The sequence below is a fragment of the Mixophyes fleayi genome, chromosome 4 (assembly GCF_038048845.1).
Source record: "Mixophyes fleayi isolate aMixFle1 chromosome 4, aMixFle1.hap1, whole genome shotgun sequence".
NCBI lineage: Eukaryota > Metazoa > Chordata > Amphibia > Anura > Limnodynastidae > Mixophyes > Mixophyes fleayi.
In genome coordinates, this window is record NC_134405.1 from 251,047,150 (window position 1) to 251,073,334 (window position 26,185).

At 39.1% G+C, this 26,185-nt stretch overlaps 1 protein-coding gene across 3 annotated transcripts in view; it reads left to right on the forward strand.

Annotated features, from left to right (window-relative positions):
- The window catches only part of CPEB4 (cytoplasmic polyadenylation element binding protein 4), a 71,986-nt gene that overhangs the window by 12,844 nt on the left and 32,957 nt on the right, over window positions 1–26,185 (forward strand). For 2 of the 3 annotated variants that reach the window (XM_075209639.1, XM_075209641.1), the window contains 2 exons: window positions 1,783–1,864; window positions 22,393–22,416. In XM_075209639.1, the coding sequence (XP_075065740.1) occupies window positions 1,783–1,864; window positions 22,393–22,416 (106 nt within the window). The remainder of the gene's footprint in view (window positions 1–1,782; window positions 1,865–22,392; window positions 22,417–26,185) is intronic. The other variant, XM_075209640.1, reaches the window with a different exon arrangement.

Consider the following 26,185-nt stretch of genomic DNA (forward strand, 5'->3'; position numbering starts at 1 on the left):
TTCTCAGCATGCATGCAAATAAATAAATAAATTGCAACATTATTTGTCAAGGTGCAGATTTTGCTGGATAGTTCTATATTAACATTTATATAGGGTCAGTATATTTTGAGAGGCTCTGTATCCGTATATAGGGGGGGGGGAGAATTCAAGGCACAAGGTCTTGTAGGAGCCTAGCGGGATGTTTGGTACCGAAAACATCTAAAACCTCCTGAGGTGCAAGCAAAAATCAGCAATGTTTTAGGTATAATAGCTGGAAGTGTGCTCCTACGTGTACTTGCGATGAATTGAATTTCTCATATAGATTTCTATCTTGTGTATAGTGTTATATAGGGCTATAATATACAAGTAAACTTTTTAATTTTACACCTCTTTTACACTATCCACAGACTACAAGTGTATGTGTGTGTGTGTGTGTGTATATATATATACTTTTACCCAGTGTGTGGAAAGAGGCTGTAGTACTATTGAATATCTACCATTTTCCCACTTTATGTAATTTTCTCTAGTATTTCCTTCCTTCTCTGCCTCACTTTTTTCCCCTCTCTTCTCCATCATCCCTGCTGCAAAGCATTCTGGCATTCCAATCCCTTCTCAGCCTGGACCACTCAAATAACCCAGCTCACCTGTCACTCAAAATCTCTTTCATTGCGGGGGACATGAATTCTACTTTTCCAGTGGATTAAAGTATTTTAGAGCAAAATGCTTTGTTGCTAAATGCAGGGAGCACCACTGGTCTGACCCACCGCTGCTTCTATAGGAACCTGCACCAAAAGTGGGTTTCTATTGTGTTGTTTTTTTTTTTTTTTATCTGGTAGATTATCAGTCTCATGCATAATGATCTGGAGGAGTCCAAATGTTTTGTAAAGTGTCAGGGATGATCTCTTGTACCTCCTACTGTAAATTATTATGGCTTCAATACACAAGTGATGTTAATTTATGTTTTAATTTTAAATAATATATCTGTAAAGTAAATAGTATATTATAAGGTCATTGGTGAGTTTCTTGGACTTCTGTGATCAGTATAAAAAAATGTGCATGTAAACTCCTGCTTTTGTATGGTCACATAATTCCTCTGTGGCTTCTAATATCTATCTACATTAGGGTGTGCATTATCCCTATTAGACTATTAGAAGTCATTGACCATATAAAAAAACAAGGTTTTAGACCCAGTGCTTTTATGTAGGTCACAGATCCCTGCAGCTACTTAAATTGTGGCAGGGTTTCCCAAATCCAATCCTGATGGTGCCTTAAAGTGCATGTTTTCCATATCTCCTTGCTGGAGCACAGGTGTATCATTACTGACTGACACCATGTAAACCACCCAATTGTGACTTGGAAATCCTGCACTGTTAGGGCTCCCTAAGGTCTGGATGTGGGAAACCCTTAAATATGTTTAATAGTTTATAGTAAGCTGTGCGCTTTTCTTTTTATAATGAACACTGTTTATACACATATTAGCATCACTTGTGTATTTTAGTTCAATATTAGATCTAGCACATGACTATTACTACAATTACATCTGTCACATCCATAATACTCTATTCATCCAGAGATAGTGGATATTATCAACATGGTCTTGTGGGGTAGCATCCATTGTGTTGACTTTTGAAAGAAAAAATGTTTTTCTTTTTTTTTTATTATTAAAACCTATAATACAAACTAACTTTGTTGCATAATAACAAAAAAAATAAATCTTTTTTTATGTCCTAATTTCTGGAATTATGTTTTATGTGTAGTTTTCACATATTTCTTTTACTTACTTGAATTTATATTCTCTTGCAGGACCGAACTAGAACATTTGACATGCATTCACTGGAAAGCTCCCTGATTGACATAATGAGAGCAGAAAATGATTCACTGAAAGGTAACTTGTTTCATGACACCTTTTCTTGAACTTTTAATTAAATGTAACAGGCAATTTGTACCGATAATGAGTCTTTGCAGGCATGAAGTAGAAAATATATCTGTGTCTTTGTTTTTAGGGGTTTTTTTTATAAGGAGAAGGGTTGATTGATACTGATAAAATATTTAATCCCCTTCCCTGTGTGTGCAAAACAATCTAGGTGTATACAGCATGCAATGTAAGTACTTTTATTTTCTTTTATGAAATGTATGGGTGTGTCTTGAAACCAGCAGTGCTTTTTACAGAGTGTGGATGATCTAGAAGAGTATAAATATCTTGCTGGGTGCCACACATACTCACTGGCGTGGGAGTCTAAAAAGCATCTGGAAGTGTATGCACCTTGGCATACCAGCTTCTACATTCCACTTTCATTTTTCTTCACTGATTCTCATTAATGCCTCTATCCTGCTCCACACATTCTACCCTTTGTTTATCATCTGTATTTTCTTCTTCATATTTTTTTCAAAAGGGATGAAGTAAGGCGTTGCTGGAATATTTATTTTTCTGCTTTAGATGAAAAGGACCAAACTTCATATGAGGAGTTAAAGGTGTTTGCAAATTGTTGTGACAGCTGGAATTTAGATGTTTATCCCATAGCTGAGCTTGGCTTTCCATTTGTAATATGGGACAGTTTTTAGTGTACGGTCAGAAACCTGCGGTTGTACTGTCTTTTAATTAAGAAACCTGAAAAAATGTGTTTTTTTTCTGGTTTGTTTCGCTAGCATAATTATATAGATTTTTTTTTTTGGGTGCTAATGTAACAAACATAGCTAATTCAATGTTATCGATGCATCTTACTTATCAGCCAGACATAAAATATGTTGCTGGGTGGCTGTGGGATATGTTGTTGGGTTTTATTTGCTATTTAAAAAAAATAAAATGTAGATTTGTACATTTTTTTTATTGAGTTCTTTCAGTCCTCTTAAAAAAAAAAATAAAGTATCTTAAGTAGTGAATATCAGATTCAAAACTCTACATATTTTATTAAAATAACTATTATACAAGCAGCTCATAGTCCTATAGACTACGACAGACAAAATTATGCTTTTAAATTTGCATGCTTGCCAACATTATAGCATTTCCTGGGCCGCTTTTCTGTTAAACAGGTGAATCTTTGCATGTGATACCAGGTTCTGCCCACAGGAACATCACTGTTCTACAATCCTTATAATTATGTGTGCTGCACTTTGTTATTATTTTCCTTTTGAAATGTTCCTCTTCTTGTAATTCTAATAAAGCCAAGAGAAAATTATTTACGAATTACTGAAAATTGCATAAAAAATATAAAATAGTAAGAGTTGTACTGGTCAATCTGTCAATAAAAACAGAAGGACAAAGCCTTGCACTGCACCTGGAAATTAGGCATAGTTTGGTAGCGGTGAATCTAAGGCTGCAATAAATGTATTTCAAGGGTGGAAGTTGAATGTCTTTCTGCAAAGTAGTCGAGCAAGCCAGTTATGTGTTATATATTAGTGATTTGCACTGTGAAATGTTGTCTTTGGAGTTTACGCCAAGTACACAATGGTGTACAGCAATAGCCAGAAAGTATTGTATTGGCTATTGCTGGTAAAGTTATAAAACATAACAAATATGATGAAAAACTATACACATTTGCACAGATTACTTTTGGAAAAACAGCACACCAAAAAACATTTAAACCACACGTGAAATGTGAGAGACTTTTCCAATGATGAAGGAAATAAACATGTTTACATGCAATGTAAAGAATTTGAGAAAATAAAAGGTACTCGCCACAAAATGTATTCTGCCTGTTGACTTCAATAGTTGTATACCAATTCTTCTCTATTTACAAGCAAACAGAAGAAAATGATTGGTCAGATCAAACAATTTCCTTTTTATTGGCTCTAAAAAGCCTTGCTTGGTATATGTGTTAATCCCTGACAATATCCAGTGAAGGTTACTAACATTTGCTCTTGATTCTTAAAAAGTTTTGAGATTATTACATCATCATGAGACATTTACTACAGACTAATGGCCAGGGTGTTGCACTTTGCTCTAGTTGAGTTGTGACTGAGAGGCTGCCCCTGAACATTGCTCAATATTAAAATCAGAATTATATGTGGGAATACAATGTTACACGGCACAGTGAACGTGGCTGTCTATTTTTATTAGACTAACCGTGCCCACTGTTTATTACACTTTCTAAAAAGGAAAAGTGGAAGTGTTGCCCATATCAAATAATCAGATTCTGGTTATCATTTTCTATAATATACTAGATAAATGATAACTAGAATCTGATTTGTTGTTATGGGCAACACTTCCACTTTTTCCTTTTTAGAAGGTTTATTAAATGTCATCCCATGGTGTCATTTTGGTTGATCCAATTGGCCAAATTGATCAATTGTGTATAAACTCAAAAATATACTGACTCAAGATCTGATTCAGCTGAAATGAAGATTATCATTGCTGCATTTGTGAGGTCTTCACTTGACCTAGAAGTGCAAGGCTTTAAAATGTTTGTACATCCTGGCTTTTGACACTCGTGCATGTTGCCAAATTGCTCAATGATTTGATACTTCAGCTCTCACACAAAACAGATGGTTTGTAAATTGTTCAGTCACTGTTGTTAGTGCTATAGTTAATATGAATAGAAGGATCAATGACTTTGGGCCTATCTTATGTGTTAGGGAGCTAACATTTTATTCTGACCAGTGACGTTTTGAATCAGAATAAGGAGGTCCAGGTTGTACGAATGTAGGAGGCATACCATGACAAATTCCACAGGAACCTTTATAATATTGGCCTGAAATATGTTGTTAATTACTTATGAACATTTGATTTCCGCCCACAAGATGACTCCAAACACTCAATCCTGATTATGCATTATGTGAAAACTTTTTGAGTTTGTGTAGTGCTGATCAGTCCACTTTATTTTCTGTTTACATACCAATTAACTTTGGTGTTTATAGTTTACAAAGGTCTTAAGCTGGATACACACTACACTGTTTTCGTCCAATAATCGGCTAAAACAGCCGACATACGACCGCTCGTTCAAAACTCGAGTCAGTGTGTGCAGTGACACGATGGTCGAAAGTCTGCCCAAATGGACGATTGTCGCCTCATTTGGTTGGTCGTACCATTTAATATTTTCGTTCCAATCTCGTTTCCGCTGTGTAATGTGTATAAACCTCCGACCGATCCACGACAATCCTCCGATACTTCCTCGACCTGGGGGGCGTGTGTATGTTAATTTTTTTTTTTTTAAATAAGCATCAGTCCAAGATGATATCCATAACAATCAAGTCAAACAAGTTCACAGACCTATACATTTAGTGTATATCATACAAAACAGAATCATGATATTGACCAAATTTTAACTGTAGGGAGAGGAGAAAGAGGAAACGGAGAAAAGAGAAGTTGGTCAGAGAGAAATAGACCAAATAGACTAGGGGGGTGGTGTGGCAAAACCGCCAGTTGAAGAAAGAGGGGCAAGGCAGGAGAAAGGAAAGAAAGAAGGGGAAGGCACGGGAGGGAAGGTGGTGAAGGATCGAGGAAGGATACCAAGTGGAGTGTTGTAGAGGAGTCATATGGCAAAAGGAGTTTGAACTTGAAAAAATTTTGTTAAAAGATTTAGAAGTATTACGCAGTGTGCATGTCATAAACTCCATTTTGTATGAGTGCCAGACTCTGTTGATAATAGCCTGCAAAGTGGGCACGGTGGACTGTTTCCAATTAGTGGCAATTTGACACAGCGCTGCAGAAACTATATGGCGGAACATTTTTGCTTGATGTGTGGTAGCGGATGGAGTTCCAAGTGGGAGAAGGAGAAATCTGGGAGAGATTGGGATGTCAATCTGCAGAATCTGAGACGCGAAGTTCCTTACTTCCAACCAGAATGGGGCAAGCTTGGGGCACTGCCACCAGATATGAAGGAAGGACCCTTCCAACGAACATCCTCTCCAACATGAGCTGGATGTGTCCGGAAAGATTTTTTTGTAATTTGGTTGGGACCAAGTACCATCGATAAAGAAGCTTATAGGCGTTTTCTTTCAGCTTCACGCAGATTGAGCTAGAGGCTGTGTTAGACTTTATTTCATCCCAATCTTCTCTATCCAAGGGGCCTCCTAAGTCCTCCTCCCAGGCCCGCTCATGGGAATCTTGAATGTCTGAGTCAGTATAACTGAGATATAAGGCCATTTGTAGAGAATCGCCGGAGAAAAAGTGACTCGCATAAAGTCAGCAGCCTGATTCTCAAAGTTAATATAGTGGTGGAGTGAAAATTTCTTAGTTTTAGGTATTGAAAAAAGGTGTTTGGAATATTAAATTTGGTTTTCATGTCTGCGAATGAGGGAAAAGAAGCATCTGTAGTGATATCATTAAGATAATAAACATCATTCCTTTTCCAAAATTCGAAGGATGAAGCTATACGACCTGGTGGAAAATCTGGGTTGTCAAAGAGAGGGATGATAGGACTAGGAGCCGGGGCGAGATTAAACTTTATGTTTGCACGGTCCCAAATTGAAAGTGAATGCGATACAATTGGGTGATAAATAGAGGACCAGGACGTTTAGTGCGAGGGAGCCACAGGAGAGAGGAGGCGGAAGAAATACCCAGGCTCTCAGCCTCAATCGAGACCCAAACTCTGGAAGAACCTGAGGAATTCCACAAAATACATTAGGCAAGTTGCGCTGCCAAAAAATAGTTTCTAAAGTTGGGGACCCCCAAACCACTATCCGGTGTTGATCTTTGTAGGGCAAGAAGCCGGACTCTTGGGCGTTTCCTACCCCAAATAAATTGTGAAGTGTAGTGTTGTAGGAATTTGAATACATACAGGGGGATACGTATGGGAAGGGCTTGAAAAAGATATAGTAACCTGGGCAAAATATTCATTTTGACTGGGAGTAAAAATCTAATTTCCTGGATAGGACGTATCAATTCAGATTTAATTTGGGATAGTAGTTTTGGGTAATTGGCTTCGAAAAGCTGATTATATTGTTTAGTTATATAAATACCCAAATATTTTATCTTTTTTTGGTGCCATTTAAAGGGGAATTTTTGCGTAAGAGAAGATCTCATGCTATCTGTGAGATAGAAATCAAGAGTTTCTGTTTTTTGTGGATTGATTTTGTATCCCGAAATGTAACTGTAGGTTTTGATGTCTGCGAGAAGGGGGGGAGGGGGAGGGAAAAAGCGGGATCCGAGAGAGTCAAAAGAACGTCGTCGGCGTGTAATGATATTGTGTTCGGATTTCCCTGTTTTAACTCCATGTATCGCCCCGTTAGATCGGATCTTTGCCGCTAATGGTTCAATTAACAGGGCAAAGATTAAAGGCGAAAGTGGGCATCCCTGCTGCGTTCCGTTAGAAATTGAAAATGGGGGGAAGCGACTCCATTGGCCACTACCGTTGCTCTAGGGGACTGATACAAAGCTAATAGGCCGTCTAAAAAATTACCAGAAAAACCCATTGACCCCAGAACCCTAGACATGGCAATGGTTTTTCTGGTCCACGTTTAGTTAAGATATAGCTCTATAACTGGGACAGCAGGTAGGATCCTTATCTGGTTTTGGTATAACAACGATAGTGGCCAAGGTCGTCGCCTCATTAAAAGGTGAACCTTTTAAGATGTTGTTATAAAAATCTGTCATGTGTGGGGCAAGGTCTCTAGCAAATTTTTTATAATATTGCGCTGTGAATCCGTCCGGGCCTGGAGCTGATGACGATTTCATAGCTTTTATTGCTGTTTCTATTTGGGTGATGTCCGCATTCAAGAAAGTGGTATCGGCGTCCGAAAGATGAGGTAGAGTGAGTGATGATAGAAAAGATGTAATTTCTGTGTCAAGAGATTCAACAGAGGACGAAGTCTTGGGGAGATTGTAAAGTGCTTTGTAATAATCATGAAATTCTTGAGCAATTTGCACCGGGTCATACATAGGCTGCGAGTTAGGAGACTTTTTAAGTGTTGCAATCTGTCCTCGAGATTTTTTCTGCCGGAGTTTGTTGGCGAGCATTGAATCAGCTTTGTTTGCCTTTTCGTAGTATAGCTGATTTAACTTTTTGGGAGTGTTAGCTGCTTTACGAGAGAGAATTGCGTTTAGCTGGCCTCTTACTGCAGAAATTTGTGTGTGTAATGTCGAGGAAGGATGAGCTTTGTGCTGAGCAAGGAGGGAGGTTAACTTGATCTCAAAGGAAATAATTTCTTGGGATGCTAATTTTCTGGCTGTGGAGGATTTGCTAATCAGTCTACCACAAATGGTATCCTTATGGGCTTCCCACAAAATGCCCGGGGTAATATGCTCTGAAGTGTTTAGATCAAAATATTCTTTAATAGCATCTTTAATTTTTTGTTGGGCTGATTGTGCCAACAAAAGGGAGTCGCCAAGACGCCATCGTTGCGAACGCGGGGCTAACTTTATTAAATCAAAAGTGATAAAAACTCCAGCATGGTCTGTCCAATGAAGCGTGGAGATTCCTGCATCTAATATTGTTTGAGTGAGGGAATGAGACAAAGATCATGTCTATACGGGAGTAACTACTGTGTGGGGCAGAGTAATGTGTAAAGTCTTTTGCGTCAGCATTTTTCAAGCGCCAGGTGTCATGTAGCGCTAAATTACGTATACCAGTGTATGTTAATTTTTTATGTCAATCCTAATACCACGTGGTGTGGTATCCGCACATCAGACTTGTGTTGTGTATAGATGTGTATTGCACCTGTCTGGCAGCAGACCGTTACACGTGTATAAAGCACGTGGGTCATTCATACGAAGAAAATTCTTGAAATCATCTGGGTTGTTGTCCCGTATCTCCTGTAGCAGGGGCATATGAGAGAACGTGTCTCTCCTCTTGAACCAGTCTTTGCTCCAACAAGATCTATTCTTTCTCCTTCTTTCTCTTTGGTTCCGTACCAGCAGTCTTCTTGCCACAGCAAGCCGGAGAAGTGCAGTTGCTTGTTCTTGTACTTCTGTAGCCATTGTAGGTTTACAAATAGGAATGAAAGAAGAGACACTGTAGCCTTCTGTTTTTATGCTGTTTTGGGAGTTAACTATTGTGAAAGCTCTGCCCCTTTATGCTAATGTCTTTGGTATCTCGTTACATTTCCCGCAAATGTCGCTGCAGTGTGTACGAAATTAAAATCATTGTTCACGACAACATGGCTGTAAAAAGTCGCTTAAGGGACGTCCGTTCTTCCCTTTATCATCCTAAACAAGACTAGTGTGTATGCAGTCCATGGACCGAGCAATCGGAACATCAACCGCATGTCAAATCGCTCGGCATAAAAAGTTGGTCGAAATTTCTGTAGTGTGTACCCAGCTTTAGAAACAAGTTTGTTATTCGATCTTTAAACCTCAATTGTGCAAAAGAATACAATGAAATCCTTTGTTTACATTAAGCCAGTTCAAATCATTTAACTTCTGACTTCAAGTTGCTATCAAACTTGTTTGTGTTAAGATTGATAGATTAAAGTGAGTGTAACATCACTGTGAAAATCATTGGAATTTTGACCAGACATTAGATTTGTTATTATGATTAAGTGGCCTCATTATAATAACTAACAAGAGTTGCATAAAAAAAAAAAATTGCATAAATTTAACAATGATCCTATGGATCCCACAAGAGGTTACCGCTAGGTAAAATTTATTTTGTGCATTACTTTTAATCAAATCGCCAAATATTCCACAATGTGTTGGAATGTTAAATTATCAAAAGACAGATTGTTACATTTTTTCTTAAATGCCAGACTAATTACTCACCACTTACTGTTTAGCATACATTCAGTTTCTTATAATTTAGAACTTAATATTTGCAACATTAGTGACAAATATACTTCATTTGATATACCATCAGATCAAAGATATTTTCAACAATGGCAATTACCAGAACTATGTCTGTAAGTCAACAAGTTACTAACAGCACTTTTATCCCTTGATTAGTTAACTGGTATGAAGAGAGAGGACTGATGTAACAGTGGCAGAAATGTATATATGAATGAAGTGCTGTACATGCAACTAGGAACTTAGAGTATTGAGTAATGAGACTCTTCCCAACACATTTTAAAAAGGACACTATTTGGATGCCAAGCCAATATTAAAGTGCACATCCATTTTGATGTCCCTGGAGCTCAACAGAAAATGAATCTGCTCCTAGGTTTTCAGATACCCATGGTGGATGGAATAAAACGATTAAGGACTTACCCATTCACGTTTTTCATTATTCTCCTGAGATAATGCTCAGCTTAGCTTTATTTTTGTACAACAATGTTCCAAGATACTTTATATAATTTTATTACAGCTTCAAACAACAATGGATCTGGAATCGGTAAGATAAAGTAGTTAGTAAACTAGGTACCTCAGGTAGAAGCAAGACCTGCTTCCTTCTCAAATGTGTAAACTCTGGAATAAGTTAACTGCTGCAGCGCATACATGTATCAGTGCTGGATATCCGTGTCCACATGTACCAACAACAAAATGCAACAGCAAAAAATGTAAGAACATCTAACATTGTAGAGCTGAAGAGCTTGAATCTTCAGACACATTAACATTTTAGAATGCAAGAGCATAAAAAAATAATGAATCCGATTTTTAAACCAGCTGAAAATTGCAGTATCTTTTGATAGTTGTGAATCAGCCCTTACTACTAACGCAATATATTAAAGAAACAAGCACAAGTGTGTGTGTGTGTGTGTGTGTATATGTATATGTATATGTATATGTGTGTATATATATATATATATATATATATATATATATATATATATATATATATATATATATATATATATATATATAATATACATATACATATACATACACACAGAGAGAGAATCAGAAGCCAAAAATGCCCGGCCTAGTTTTTTTTTGTTTTTTTTATGTGACTTTGTTTTATGCAATTTCGTTTTTTGTTCTATTGCAATTGGTTCAAAATCAGATATCATGATCAATCCACTTGAGACACGCACATGATCATACCCACTCTCTCCATTGCCAAAAGTATGTGGACATTCTTTCTAATTAGTGCGAAATGCCATTTTATCCATGCCCCTCCCAAGTTCTGCTGTTGCTGGTCTTTCACAACTCGGGGTGTATTTCTGTAGCAGTATACTTCCATTAACTTTTGGATCTGCTTATTTTTTGTTTTTGTTATTTTGATTTGGGTTGTTTTTAAGTTTATATAATGTTTATTTTAAAGGCGTAGATCAGATCACATTACTGGTACACATGCACAGTCAATAACTTGTTGTTCGGACTCAATGGGAAATTACTAATTACTTACTAAGTTTGTTTTCACGTTTATTGTGTGTTCTTTAAGCTGTTCTACTGATTTTGTTTATAAAATTGTTACCTGTTTCACACTGCTGTACAGCCTCAATGATTGGTTGCACACATAACTGAATAAGCACCATTGAGAGATTCATTATGCGGTATGCTGTATTTTAATATTAATAAAGTTTATGGACCTGGACCACACATTGTAAAGTCATACTGCTTTTTGTTACCACTCTGTGTGGAATATATGGGATCTTATGCATACTATACTCGTACGGAATATCAAAGAAGTGTGTATGTGTATATATCAGTAGAACAGCTTAAAGAACACACAATAAAAGTGAAAATAAAAATGTGTGTGTGTGTGTATATGTATGTGTATGTATGTATATATATATATATATGTGTGTATGTGTATATATATATGTGTATGTATATATATAATACACATTTTTATTTTTTTATAATATTGCTCTACAATGATTGCAAACCTCCCCTTTTGCTCCTGAAACAGCTGGATGCAAGGATTAGGTAGTTAATGGGCCAATGCATAAGCCTCTTTCCCTGCCACACCTTACATTCTGCATACCTCTAATTTAACACATTGCTGATTGTAATTATGGAGTAGGACATACTTAGAGTTTAATGTACATGCTCACAGGTCAAATCCTATGACAAAACAAACTTTTTACATTGGAGACTGTTGAGATGCAGATCATTCCACTTGGTGTGACAATATTTTCGTGCTTAGAAGGATTTCATACTGTTATTGAGCAAAACAAGGGTGATCCCATGTCTGAGGGATGCTTTGTTAACAAGCAATTCTGCTAATCATATTATGTCTTATATTTTTGCAGTGGCTGCAAACATGTTTGTGCTAGTTGTATGATAGACCCCACTGATGTAAACAATGTTAATATTCTTAAACTATCAAGATGAAAAATGCAAATAAATAAATGTATATATTTAGTTCAGGACCTTTATCTTATTTGGACCTTTAGTAATGAACACCTATTTAATATCACTATCATCAGGAGAGCTATACTTCTTATATTTGGGCTACATTTGAGACTAACTGAAGTAGAAAGTATAATAAAAATGTTCCCACCGAAATAGAGTCGGATCAATTGCACATTCTTTACTGACCACCAGACAGTATGGGATTAATGACATTAGATTATTTAGTGCAGTTACTTACCTTGGGCCATAGTATCTTGCGTACACTTGTAACTGTATAGCCTTTTATTTAATCTTATCATGATCAGTATCCATTAATGTGAATAAGGAATCTAATAATTAGTAGAGGTAAGCCTACAATGACCTTATGGTTTTGTTTGCGTTTTTTTTTTATGTCTAATTATAGCCAAAAGGTGCATTTATTGACTTGCCATATTTTTACTGCTAAGGAATGCTTTGCAAACATTCCTGACACTTTATTATTTCGGGTAACATGACATGGCCCTACATTGGTATGCTTGCACACTTCACAGTTTTATTTCACAACAGACGTCTTGCACAATTTCAGACAGCTGACCATGGAACTTGGAACCTGTTAACTCGTTTAACTGTCAAAGCATCTTTTTTTAAAGAACACTGCTGGTTAAATACAATCTGTATTTTGTTTTAACAAATTAAAGTTTTTTAATAAAGTGTTTGTATAAGTATAGAAAAGTACACACTTTGTGAATTAGACACGGTTTGCATAAAATCCAAATACTGCACTGTAGTGCAGAAAAACATCCATAAGAATACAGATTTGTAACAAACCTCAGAAATGTGAGGGAAAGTCTCATGTGTGGCTGTGGCAATAAGTTTTATATCCAATGAAGATGGTGTTAAGGGGGGAGTAAAGAGGCTATATGATGCTTGGGTGGGTTATGCAATATTTTATATTTATCATTTTCCGACTTGACAAGTGCGCTACCTCCTATCTGGCATTCCCTCACCCATATATCCCCTCTTCAGTCCATCCTAAATGCTGCAGCGAGAATGATCTTCCTCTCTCATCGCTATATTTGTTGCACCACTTTGGAAATCCCTACACTAGCTCTCTGTATTTTCCACAATCCAATTCAGATTACTCACCCCCTTTAACAAAGTACTCGCCAACACCACCCCTTCACACATCTCAAAACTCATGTCAAAATACTCTCCGTTTTGCTCTATTAGATCTACATCTGACATGTTGCCTTGCGTCGCTCCGGTAACCATTTCCTGCTTGCTGCTACCCACTTATGGAATTTCCTACCATGTACAATCTGACTCTCCTACAGCCTCTATATCTTTAAACACTTTCTGAAGGCCATCTCTTTATTAGAGATTACTATACTCCCACCTATGCTACCCACATTAATACACCCTCACAATCTCCACTCTGAGCCCACTCGCTCCTCTTTCAGCAGGGCCATCCCTATCCTTTGTTTTCATGTCTGCATTTATTTCAGTTTTCCACACTAGCCGGTGCTGTGGAGCACTGTAATGTCTTAGAAGTCTACAATCATAATTATATACCCCACTGGCTTTGTAGCGATAGGAGTTGAGTTCTAGCTATGATTGTTACCTTTTTCAAACCCTTTTACATGGATTCTGGTCTTTTTTACTTTTTATTGGATGCAAGAACATGCACCCTCTCCCTACAGAAATAACAAAGATAGGATGTCAGATTAGTGTGATACACAAAGTCCTCTATGCAGTAGGTTCACACACATACACACCCCTATTAGACAACACCTTCATAGCGTGAGCTCTAATCTTATTTTATCCCTCCTATTCTGCAGTTTTAACAAAGTACAGAAACACAAGGTATTTTATATTAAGTCGATTTTATGGGACCAAGCTAAAAACAGTACTGGATAACATTTCTTGTTGCGAGTGAGCTTACAAATTTACATGCTGTTTCAGATATGTTGTGTAAGTGTTTTTACACAATTAATATTGGAATTAATGCTTTCACATTGCATCTAATTGTATTAGTTATTTTGTTCCATTAATTAAAGAATTTGGAAGTGTGGCTCTTGTTTTTATTACATATCGCATTTGATTCTGGTACCAAAGACTGCTCTAACATTTTTACATTTTTTTTCGTATTTATTCAATTACATGTCAAGTCATTTCCACAGTTGCAGTGCATTAATTTCAGTTCTACAGTCCACAAAGCATTTGAGTTTTTTAATGTTGCTCTTACAAAGCAATTTTCAAAACTAAAACAGTGAATTCCCTATATATTATGAACACTGAAAAAAAAGATTCTACAATATCCATTATAAAATAATTTACCTGTAGACAGCCATAATTGTCTTCTGCCCTTATGCTGTGTGCATCATATTTGGGCAAAGCTTGCAAATATTTCCCCCTGACAATCATTCACTTCCAGTTTTCCACTAATCTGCTTAGTATGAAATGTGTGACCCATATGTTGTACACTATGAGCCTGTTTGAAAACCATTTACATAAAAATGAAAAAACAGCCATTTGATATGATAAATGTCAGTTGTCACATAGAAGTGATGTTCTTAGGACAGAAGACAAAAAAACTGCTTTTCACATGACTTCCAGGCAGAATAGACAAAACCCAGGAATTTAATTGTCTGGCAGTTATTTTCAGCTTGTAATAGTGATCATTTCACCAACTTCTGTTTAATTGGTGTTTAGTGTACTAGAGATCTATATTGCAAAAGATTTGTCCCAAAACCCACTCTAAACTGTAATATTTTGTCGTATGATCAGAGTTTACTTTAATGGGTTTTAAAAGCTGGGCAGCTTCTATATTTGGATTTTTTGTGCTCCGTAATATTTTTTATGTCTTGCTTCAACATGCTGTCAGGAGTGTATAATGTGCCTTATTCTGACATAGCAGTGGGATTGACTTTTGGTAGTCTTTTTAGTGTCTTAGACTTCAAGTCGGTATTAAGCCTTCATAACAACATTGTGACCTAGCCTGTTTATATACATTTACTATACAGTATAGCAGAAAAGGAGGAATATGTTGCTAAATCATTTGCTTTTAGCATCAGGTGTTTCTGTAAGTATGTGGGTACCAGCTCCACAACCATATAAATAAATTTACAAGTGATGTTGCAGTCCGGCAGTAGTTTAAATTGATCAAATATGTTGCTACAAATCAGTTTGTTTTTTCGAATCAGAACCTTGCCCCCTGATGAAAGGGCCTAGCAAAGCCTCTGTTTTCTCCTATGGGCTTAAGGGCAGGAGTTTAAAAATATAAGTTAAAACACCAGTGAAATTGCATGGTAAGCATGTTGGACACGTGGTTGGGTTACTTGAATTCGGGAGGCAATTTATTTTGTTACTTGTATTGAATGGAGCAGCCAGTGTTCAGAAAAAATGCAATGCTGCTGAATATGATGACTATCATCACTAGTGGATATGAGGACATTGAAAACAATGTTTTTCATTTTTAGCAATTTCATCCCATTGCATTTACAATGAGATGTGGTTAAGAAGCATTTTCATGTGTATGTGGCATGAACAAGGTGGCAACTTCATGTTTTGTCTCATGCTCATTTTTTTAAAAAACATAATGAATGCATATGTAAGCGCAGTGCGTTTTCTATGCATTTTACTTGAGTTAAACGCATTGTAAATAGTGTGTGTGTGTGTAGCATTAGAGCTACTGTGGTGCTACAGAAAGACACAAGCAGTGTGGAAGGCAGAGGACCCAGCTGTACGTGAGTGTCAGGACATTGCTTAAGCCTGAGAACTTGAGTAAATGCTGGCAGTGCCAGAGAACGGAAACTCACCAAAGTACTGCTATTAGGAAGGAAAGAGAATTTAGTACGGAGGTTATTTGAAGTGGGAAAACCCCTTCTCAGGTTGTAGACTACTAATACCGCTTTCATACTGCAGCCCCGGCAATATCCCGGGTTTTTCAAGCCGGGTTTTTGCCGGGGCTCGGAGCGTCCCAGCTCAGAAACACCATTCATACTGCACCTCGGACCCGGGAATTTCCCGGGTTGACCCCATTCATACTGCACAAGTCTGTGCCCTGGCAATTTGTGGGAGTCATCACCAGAGCAGTTTTCATTGGCTGAAAAATGGTGCTGTCATTGAAAGGTGACTGGTTTTTTTTTTCTTCCACGGGCTGCCAACGATGACATCATCCTCCAGAGACAGGCAGACAGCCAATCAGCTTGTTTTCTGTGCAACCCGGGTTGAAAAACCCGGGCTGCACCATTCATAGTGCAGGCGACCCGGGAATTACCCCTCGATAAATCCCGGGTTGAAGACCCGGGTTTTTAGACCTGGGATTTTTGACTTGTACCATTCATACTGCACCAAGACCCGGGTCGTTTGAGCTCGCCCCGGCAAAAACCCGAGATTTTGGTGCAGTATGAATGGGGTATAATTTATAGTACACTCTAACCTGTTTTTACAACAATTTCAAACCAGAAATTAAGTGCCTAAATTTCCATCCAGTTTACATGGATTTTTTCTTTTGCATAATAAACGCACGAAACCCAAATTGGAAAAAAAAAATCTAAAAAAAATAAAATCACTAATAATAGTGTTCATACACCGCAACGGATTGTGTTTTACCAAATTAAATCTGTTCAAAGTGCATTGTAAATGTTTTCAGCTGCCCATGTTTTAATACATTACACCGGCGGTTCCCAAAGTGTGTGCCGCGGCTCCCAGGGGTGCCGCGGTGCTGTCACTGGGGTGCCGCGAGCCAGCCATAGAAAAAACCAAAGAGCACAAACTTACCAATCCGCGCGGCGCCGGGACCCAGCAGACTCCCCTCTCCCGCAGCTGTCGCTGACGTTGATATTCAGTGATAGCTGTGGGAGAGAGGAGGCTGCTGGGTCCCGGCGCCGCGCGGATTGGTAAGTTTATGTGCTCTTTGGTTTTTTCTATGGCTGGCTCGCGGCAGAGGAGTGAGAGGGAGTGTGACAGCGTGGCAGACAGAGGGGCAGTGGAGGGGGGACAGCGTGAGAGGGGCAGTGGAGGGGGGACAGCGTGAGAGGGGCAGTGGAGGGGGGACAGGGTGAGAGGGGCAGAGGAGGGGGGACAGCGTGAGAGAGGGCAGAGGAGGGGGGACAGCGTGACAGAGGGCAGAGGAGGGGGGACAGCGTGACAGAGGGCAGAGGAGGGGGGACAGCGTGACAGAGGGCAGAGGGGGCAGTGTGAGAGAGGGCAGTGTGTCTGGATGCAGAGGGGGCAGAGTGTCTGGATGCAGAGGGGGCATTTTTGCATACAACTAAATAAGTATTTCTGTCCTGACCTAAATACTTATTACAATTTTTTGACCCAACTACTTCTAAAACAGGACTGCTCAATAATTATTTTGGAGGAGTGCCTTGAAAAAATTTGGAGACTCTAAGGGTGCCGCGAACTGCAAAAGTTTGGGAACCACTGCATTACACAATCAGAGCTGGATTAAGGCTTTGGGGGGCCCAGGGCACTTAAGATAGGGGGGGCCCCTAAGATCTAAAATTAAGGGCATAGTGACACATCCTGCATTACATCACCTACAGCCCACAGTATGACACTTACAGCTCTCCCAGAGGGCTCGCCTAGGTTGTCTGCATAAGAAAAATCATTGTTTCCACAAACTAAAATACTGTACATTAAAACAATCATCAAAACACCACATTAAAATTGGTATTGACACCACACATTAAAACTAGTAATGATACCGCACATTAAAACTAACATAAAAAATAAACATTGCTTTAAACTGAGGTCTTTAATGAGGATTTTTGCTCCCCCCCCCCCCCAATGGTTACCTTTTCCCCTTTTTTCCCCTTGTCTTTGTATGCGTGCTTCATGTCAGGAGGTGCTCAACAGCTATATGTATGGTTTGGCGTATCCCTTTTCAGGGTCTTCAAGCATATTGTGGCCTGGTGCCATGATGTCAGTCTTTCATTGTCAATAGCCTACCATGCCATTGTGTTTGATTTGCATTTATAACCTGTCTGTGTTTTCTAAACCCAATAAAACCTTATTTCATAAAAAAATAAATAAACATTGATAACATAACGCCAATTTTGACTAATACATTTTATATATATATATATATATACTACAATTTTATTCAATATTTATTCAAAATTGCTAATGGGTGTGTTGATGCACCCTCCTACAGACAAAAAGACCTGCATTGTGTACACCATTGAACAGTCACCAAAAATTAGGATTGTCCCACTAGAATAACAACGTTTCACAGACTCTGCTGCTCTCTCCTACCTGTTCTTCTCACTTTCACCACCTGTGCTGCAGGTTTCCTTAGTTGCGGCTTGTCTGGATCCTGGAATGTTGGAGGACCTATTTGGAAAAAAAATGGGGACATTTAGAAAATTACAGCCAGCCCCGGCGTTAAATCAATACCACCCATGATTAATAATTAAGCCTTCCTCTAGCCCCAACATTAAAATAATAATATTCATATTTAATAAATAAACCTATTTCCCTCCCTACAAACAGCCCCAGCAATAAATTAATAGTATTTGCATTTCAGAAATATACCTATTTCTCGAACCTGCCACTGCCATTAATAATTCATAGGCACATTTAATAGAGACCTCATTCTCCCCAAACTCACCCCCAAACTACCCCATCTTAAATTAATAGTCCCCACTATTGTGACTCTCTCCCCCCTTTTTCTATATACTGTGCCTCTCTCCCACACTTTTTCCTCATACTGTACCTGTTTCCCCATTTTTCCTCAATCTGTGCCTCTCCCCCCTTTTTTCTCATGCTGTGCCCCCCCCTTTTTCCTTACTGTGCCTCTCCCCCCCCTTTTTCTTAATGTGCCTCCCCTCCTTTTCCTTACTGTGCCTCTCTCCCCTTTTTCCTTACTGTGCCTCTCTCCCCCTTTTCCTTAATGTGCCTCTCTCCTCTTTTCCTTACTGTGCCTCTCTCCCCTTTTTCCTTACTGTGCCTCTCTCCCCCTTTTCCTTACTGTGCCTCTCTCCCCCTTTTCCTTACTGTGCCTCTCTCCCCCTTTTCCTTACTGTGCCTCTCTCCCCTTTTTCCTTACTGTGCCTCTCTCCCCTTTTTCCTTACTGTGCCTCTCTCCCCCTTTTCCTTACTGCGCCTCTCTCCCCTTTTCCTTACTGCGCCTCTCTCCCCCTTTTCCTTACTGTGCCTCTCTCCCCTTATTCCTTACTGTGCCTCTCTCCCCTTATTCCTTACTGTGCCTCTCTCCCCCTTTTCCTTACTGTGTCTCACTCCTCTTTTTCTTACTGTGTCTCACTCCTCTTTTTCTTACTGTGCCTCTCTCCCCTTATTCCTTACTGTGCCTCTCTCCCCTTATTCCTTACTGTGCCTCTCTCATCTCCTTTTTCCTCATAGTGCCTCTCTCATCTCCTTTTTCCTCATAGTGCCTCTCTCATCTCCTTTTTCCTCATAGTGCCTCTCTCATCTCCTTTTTCCTCATAGTGCCTCTCTCATCTCCTTTTTCCTCATAGTTTGCCTTTCTGCTTAATTCCCTTTTTTCACTTACCTTTCTATTAGCTTTTCTTTTCTTCTCCTCTCTTCTGTCTTCTCTCTTCTTGCTTCCTCTCCGCGCTGCTCCTCACTGAATGACAGGCGTGACTTGATGACGTCACGCCTGTCATTCAGTGTTAACAGAGCAGAGAGGAAGGAGGGACGCCGGCGCGCCCGCGATCAGGTGAGTAAATCTCTCTTTTTTTTTTTGCTACCCTGCTCCCCCCACCAACGAGGAGGAGCAGCCCAGAACCCGCCCACAAACCCCCCGACCCCCCCCCCCCCCACCGCGCCGCAGCCGCAAAAAAAAAAATCATGGGCAGAGCTGTCAGACAGCAACTGACTGCAGGGGCAGGTTAGGTCATATGGGCGACGGGGGGAAGCCGCGGAGAGAGGGGGGCCCGGAGCGGTTGCTGTCAGTTAAAAACAGCAGGAAAGTTCATGCGGCAGCGGGGGGCCCTTGGAGAGAGGGGGGCCCGGGGCACGTGCCCCCTGTGCCCCCCCCTTAATCCGGCTATGTACACAATACAAATGTGTTGAAATTCGTAGTTGCATATGGACCCTAAGTTGCAGCAGAAGAAATGGTAAAATGATTTGAGTATATTAGAAACAATTGTATTTTTAGACATATCAGTATGAAGACAAAAGTGAAGCTTTTGTGGTTTCTAGGTTTTTAAGGAAACATGGCATTTTTTGTTTTCGCTGTTATGTAATGAAAGGTGTGCACAGAAAGCACATTTCCATAAACCACCTTGTATGCTGTCCTGCATTAGGTAATTGTTGGTTCACTGTTTAATTGCACGCCTGGAGTCAGTTGTTGCTGATGCGAATTGGTTCATCTCAGAGCCCCACCCTCACACACTGAGCAGTGACCCATTTTCTTGGCGCATCATACATTTTGATCTTGGGTGTGTTTGCTGGGACACCTACTTCTTGGCAACTGTCTTCAATGTTCTCTGTTTGTAATTAATATATAAGTAATAGTTTGTTACTGTATAATAATGATAGTCTTCAAATTGTTTGGGAATATCTTTCAAAGCCTTTCCAGACAAATGAACAGCAACAAGTTTTTTGGAGATCATTGCAGATGGCCTTTCTCCTTGGCATGGTGTCAACACTAACCTGAATGCTCCAGACCAAACTGACCAACTTGTATATAGGGGTGGTAACACTTCCCAATGTGCAAACAATGAAATGTCCTTGATTAGCAGCCCTTGGATCAGATTAACTTTTTTTTTATATCTACAGTAAGGCTAGGTACACCGTGGAGGTTTTTCAGCCGATTATCGGGCCAATCCACCGATAAACTACCACATATTGTGTTAGTGTGTATACTTACACGATGAACGACAATTGTTCCAAAGTGCCGATTGTTGTTTCATTGGTTGGTTGTACTATTTAATAATCTCGTTCCAATCACCATCTGATCACGTAGTGTGTGTGTGTGTGTGTGTACTCACGATCACAATCTCAAAGTTTACAAAGTCATGGTCTTTTCAGCCGTTACCAGCAATAAACATATTCCCGTGACTTAAATGTAGAGTGCTGTAGATGGAATTGTTTGTTCGGAGACTGAAAATTTTGTTTCAAAGTCACAGAAGCTGTTGAAATTTGGAAAGACGTGGATAGCTATAGCAAGGCAGTTTTAATCCGTGTGACAGGAATTAATGTATGAGTGACTATTGTGCTATCATTCTCTAAACGACTAGAGGACCAGATGAATAGCTCAGATCTGAAGGTAAATCGTGTCCGTGTGTACGCATGAATCGCCAGAGTGATTGGATCATCAGTCGTTAGTAAAATCGTTGTCGATAGCATGTTGGGTCAGAAAATTCTTCAGTGTGTACCTAGCCTAACGATATACTAGTTCTTCACACATGCCATATTTGTTGATTTATTTTTTTGATACACAATGACAAAATCGAACCTGTTACAAGTAATTTGTGACATAATAGATTTATTGTAGTGAGACAGATTTATGATAATTATGTCCTGATATATACAAACTAATATATAAAAGCACAGTTTTAAAAGATGATGTGCTTTCTTTTTCACAATAATGAATGACAAAATAATATTGGAAATAACTAGGTACTATTGGATATTAAACAATTGTTTTAGAAAAAATTTCAAATGCTTTTAGCCCAAGATGAACTGCAGCAGGGAGATGCATAGAGATTTAGGAAGGTGGCTGGTTGGGGGTGTGAGTATATTTAGCTCTGTTTGACTTCTATAAAATTGCAATTGCACAATACATTGTATAATTGGCGTTACAATTCTAACCCCATGGTAGTGCCAGCTACATACATAACACTTGTGTCTAGTGCTTTGTGTCTTACAGACAAAACTCTGCTCAGATTTTCTTTTTACTTAATGTACATAAAAAAGTATGAGTAGTCTATCTAAGGGCACATATAATGCATGCATATTCACAATTAAAATTAGTATTTTCCAATACCCAAATCTCATTTGTGACTGATGAAACATTTCCGTACCTACAGCTGTCTGTTCTCCCTTTGTTATATTGTACAAACAAATGTATGCTTTCTCTCCCCTCCCTTTTTTTGTTTTTGCCAGTTTGCATGAATTATATGTATGTCTGTATTTAAAGCTTAGTTTTTAAAAAAAATAAAAAAAATCTATCTATATGATAGAGCGATCCAATGACAAGAATAACATGTGCACCTAGTGTTATAAATGAATCATTGCAAAGCAGTCATTTCTGAGAACCAAGTAAATGAGATATTGTACAAAGGATATAATTAGATTTTCTTATCATGATAACATTGTCTGAAAGGTTCTTTTCTTTTTCTGACACGCAGCAAGGACATATGGGCGAAGGAGAGGTAATATTTCTGCTTTTGCATCCATTTTAATAATGTTTATAATGTCCGTGATGAGTACCAGATCAGTTTCCAAAACTGTCATCTAGTAAAACTGTGTTTACTAGCAAGATGATTTATGTCGTTTGATTCTGTGTTGCCACTAGGGAAATCATGACCCAAAAAGAGACCAGGGTCAATTTAATAGTAGCCAGTTAACCTACTAGTATGTTTATGGAGTGTGGGAGGAAACCGGAGCACCCAGAGGAAACCCATGCAACACGGGGAAAACATAAAAACTCCACATAGATAAGGCCATGATCGGGAATGGAACCATGACCCCAGTGCTGTGAGTCTCCACCTGCAGAACCACTACTGATGCTGGAATGCAGCTGCAGCTTTGGCAGTTCTGACAGACTGGGGGAGAGAGCTACCTGCACTGGCAGACCCAGGCCATCCTCACTGTTCAAGCTGCTATTATGGTGATGTGTTGTAAACAGCTTTCATTTGGACTGGCCTTGCTTTCAGCAGCTGCATTCATTTTAATCCACCGGGCAGGAGTTTCATCCTTTAGTCCTGCTTTCACTACCAGTGCCAACTGCACTCCCCTCTCTGGCCGTCACTGCAGTGCTTGAAAGTCTGTGTGTGTGTGTGTGTGTATATATAATATATATATATATATATATATATATATATATATATATATATATATATATATATATATATATATATATATATAATGTGTGTATGTATATTGGTCTTAATTTAGCTGCAACCTTAGGTCTGATTCATTTCAACAATAAGTTAAATTGTCTGAGTATCCCTGTTGCTAAAGCTGTGTTTATGTGATACACATGTTTTTGTAGAATAAAAACAAGAGTTTGAACCTTGTACCAATTATGTATGCAAGGTAATTTTTTTGTATCCTTGTGTACTGTATACTAAAATTGCAAGGATGTGGGATAATGTGTGGGTGAATCCTGAGGATATGGCTAGTCTTGCCACATACATTTGGATGAAGTTTAAAACTCATACTCTGTTTCCCTTGCTCTTTAAACCTTATTTTTAACTTTGTATTTTTCTTTTATTCTTTATATGCAGGACCTCCATAATATATTTTAGCTGGGACTATCCTTTTAACATTGAATAATGACATAATTTAGCTACCATGGCACCTCCCCCCCAACTATAAGAACTTTATGGCTCCCAGGGCAGAGACCCTTGCATTTGAAGAGAACTTTCTCCTGCTAGCACATCAATCGCTTCCTTGTTTCTGTGTTAACACCCTGGGACAGTTTAATCCCTTTGTTGATGAAGCTTTTTTCATCCTTTGCACTTTTGGTATGGTGACATGCCAACATCAATATCAGCCATTTGTTTAGCCACACTAACTATACCTTGAATTTCCAGAAAATGGCATTAATTTGTTTATACCTCCTGACATGACAATTAAAATCTACCTAAAATGGAGAAACAAGTGGGTGGGGCTTTTGATTGAAATTGCAAGAAAGTGAACTAAAAGCAGCTTACTGGTTAATGCTTCGGCCTCTTCCCATGTTTCAAAAACAGCAAAATGCAGGATTCTATTCATTGATTTTCATAATAAAATTATGCACTTGAAAACGATAATGGTTTCATTTTTACTTTTTTACTCTTTTGCACTGCCTTGAATGAAAAGCATAAAATGTATAGAAATAGTATGGAGAGACCTTGATTAAGGGGTCAAGCCTTTTTTGGCTAATATACTTGTAACTCCTTCTTGCTTTCCACTGCAGGCTAAAGTAAAAAAACAAACGTCCTTTATTTAAAAATCAAGCTTCCTTCACTCCCCCCACATATCACCAATGTTTCCATGTGCATGCGTTCAAAACTCTGTTTCAGTAGGCCTTTTAAATGGGTAATGACTATCTTTGTTACAGTGTTTATGAAAATTAAAACAGCGTAGGGAAGCAAAGACATGAGAGTGCTACTGAGGGTGAATGCGTAAATGTGGAGGAGGCTGTTGCATCTGTGCCTATTGCTGCCCTTGTCTTTCCTCCTCATTTATCCCGAGGATAACTCATTGTTTTCAGCCTTCACCATAGAAATAAGTCTACAGAAAAACCTTACTACATTTAATCTTTCATGTTTTATTTGTAAATTTTTGTCACACAATAAACGGATATCTGATATTGTACCAAGAGGGCATTGATAAGTTACATCATCATCATCATCACCATTTTTTTATATAGCGCCACTAATTCCGCAGCGCTGTACAGAGACCTCACTCACATCAGTCCCTACCCCATTGGAGCTTACAGTCTAAATTCCCTAACATACACACACAGACTAGGGTCAATTTGATAGCAGCCAATTAACCTACCAGTATGTTTTTGGAGTGTGGGAGGAAACTGGAGCACCCGTAGGAAACCCACGCAATCACGGGGAGAACATACAATCTTCACACAGATAAGGCCATGGTCGGGAATTGAAGTCATGACCCCAGTGCTGTGAGACAGAAGTGCTAACCACTGAGCAATCATGCTGTCCACATCATAAATATTAAACCGGAAAATCAAGAACCAACCCAGGTGGGGCGTTTACACATTGTAAATAGGTAGAAGGATTATTGAACAGTGTGCCAGTGAAATGCCTTATAGATGTGAAAGAGTGTGACATTGTATATGGTAGTGAGAAAGAAAGAAAGGTAAGAGGGGAATGAGGGGAAAAAAAGGGGGGGTTGAGACCAAGCCCGGGACTCTCGGCGACCGGAGGACAAACAAAGTGGAGCAATATGCGGCGTTCAACTTAGACAGCACAGTTCACAGAAAGAGAGCTGATATCTGATTTGGGTCGTGTTGTAGGTTGGGGCCAGTGAGACTTGTAAATGAACTAGTATCCCCAAATTTGGGATAATTAATGAGTCGTCTTTTTGAGATATGCTGAAATTCTTTCCATGGACAATTTTATTAAGAAACTGCTTTATAGAAGGGGGGACTATAGATTTCCAATGTTTCGCAACCAGACATCTGGCTGCAAAGGAGAATCTGAACAGCCAGTTTCTCTGAGTATTTGTCCAGGACCTCAATAGGGGAACCAAGGAGAAAAGACCATGGGCACCTAAGAGACATTTACGGTGGTGACATCACTAATCACTAAGTGGCCACGTCACCCCAGAAGGGAGCTATCCCTGGGCAAGACCACCTGATGTGGAGGAACGAACTCTGTTCCCCACAGCACCTCCAACACAAGTTGAAGTGAACCCGTAGATTTTTTTCAGCCGGGTAGGAACCATGTACCAGCGGTAATACATTTTATAGGCATTTTCCTTGACCAGGGATGATATGGAAGTCTTAGAGACCCTCTTTTTAATTGTCGCCCAAGTATCCTTATCTGGCGGTCTGCCCAGGTCAGCCTTCCATTAGACGAGTTCATGGATGAGGGTGTCGGGTTGCTTGGTGGAGGTGAGAATATTATATAAAATAGAGATCGTTCCTCTCTGCAAAGTAGATTGTACACATAGAGACTCCAGGGGAGTGTGAGGACTCGATATCTAGCTTAGGAAGGAAGTCGAGATAGTGTCTCACCTGGAGGTAAGCGAATGGGCTAATAGTAGGGAAGTCAAATTTCTCCGCAGCATCAATGAAATGCATTGGTCCTCGTCCAAAACATCCCTCACAGCCTTGATATCCTTCTCCTGCTGTACCTTAAATTGAAAGAGGCATTGCATAACGGGGTAAGGGAGGGATTGTTTCAGAGAAGCTGTATAGGGAAATGGTCAAGGTGGTCTCAAAGTGGATCTTGCAGTAGTCCC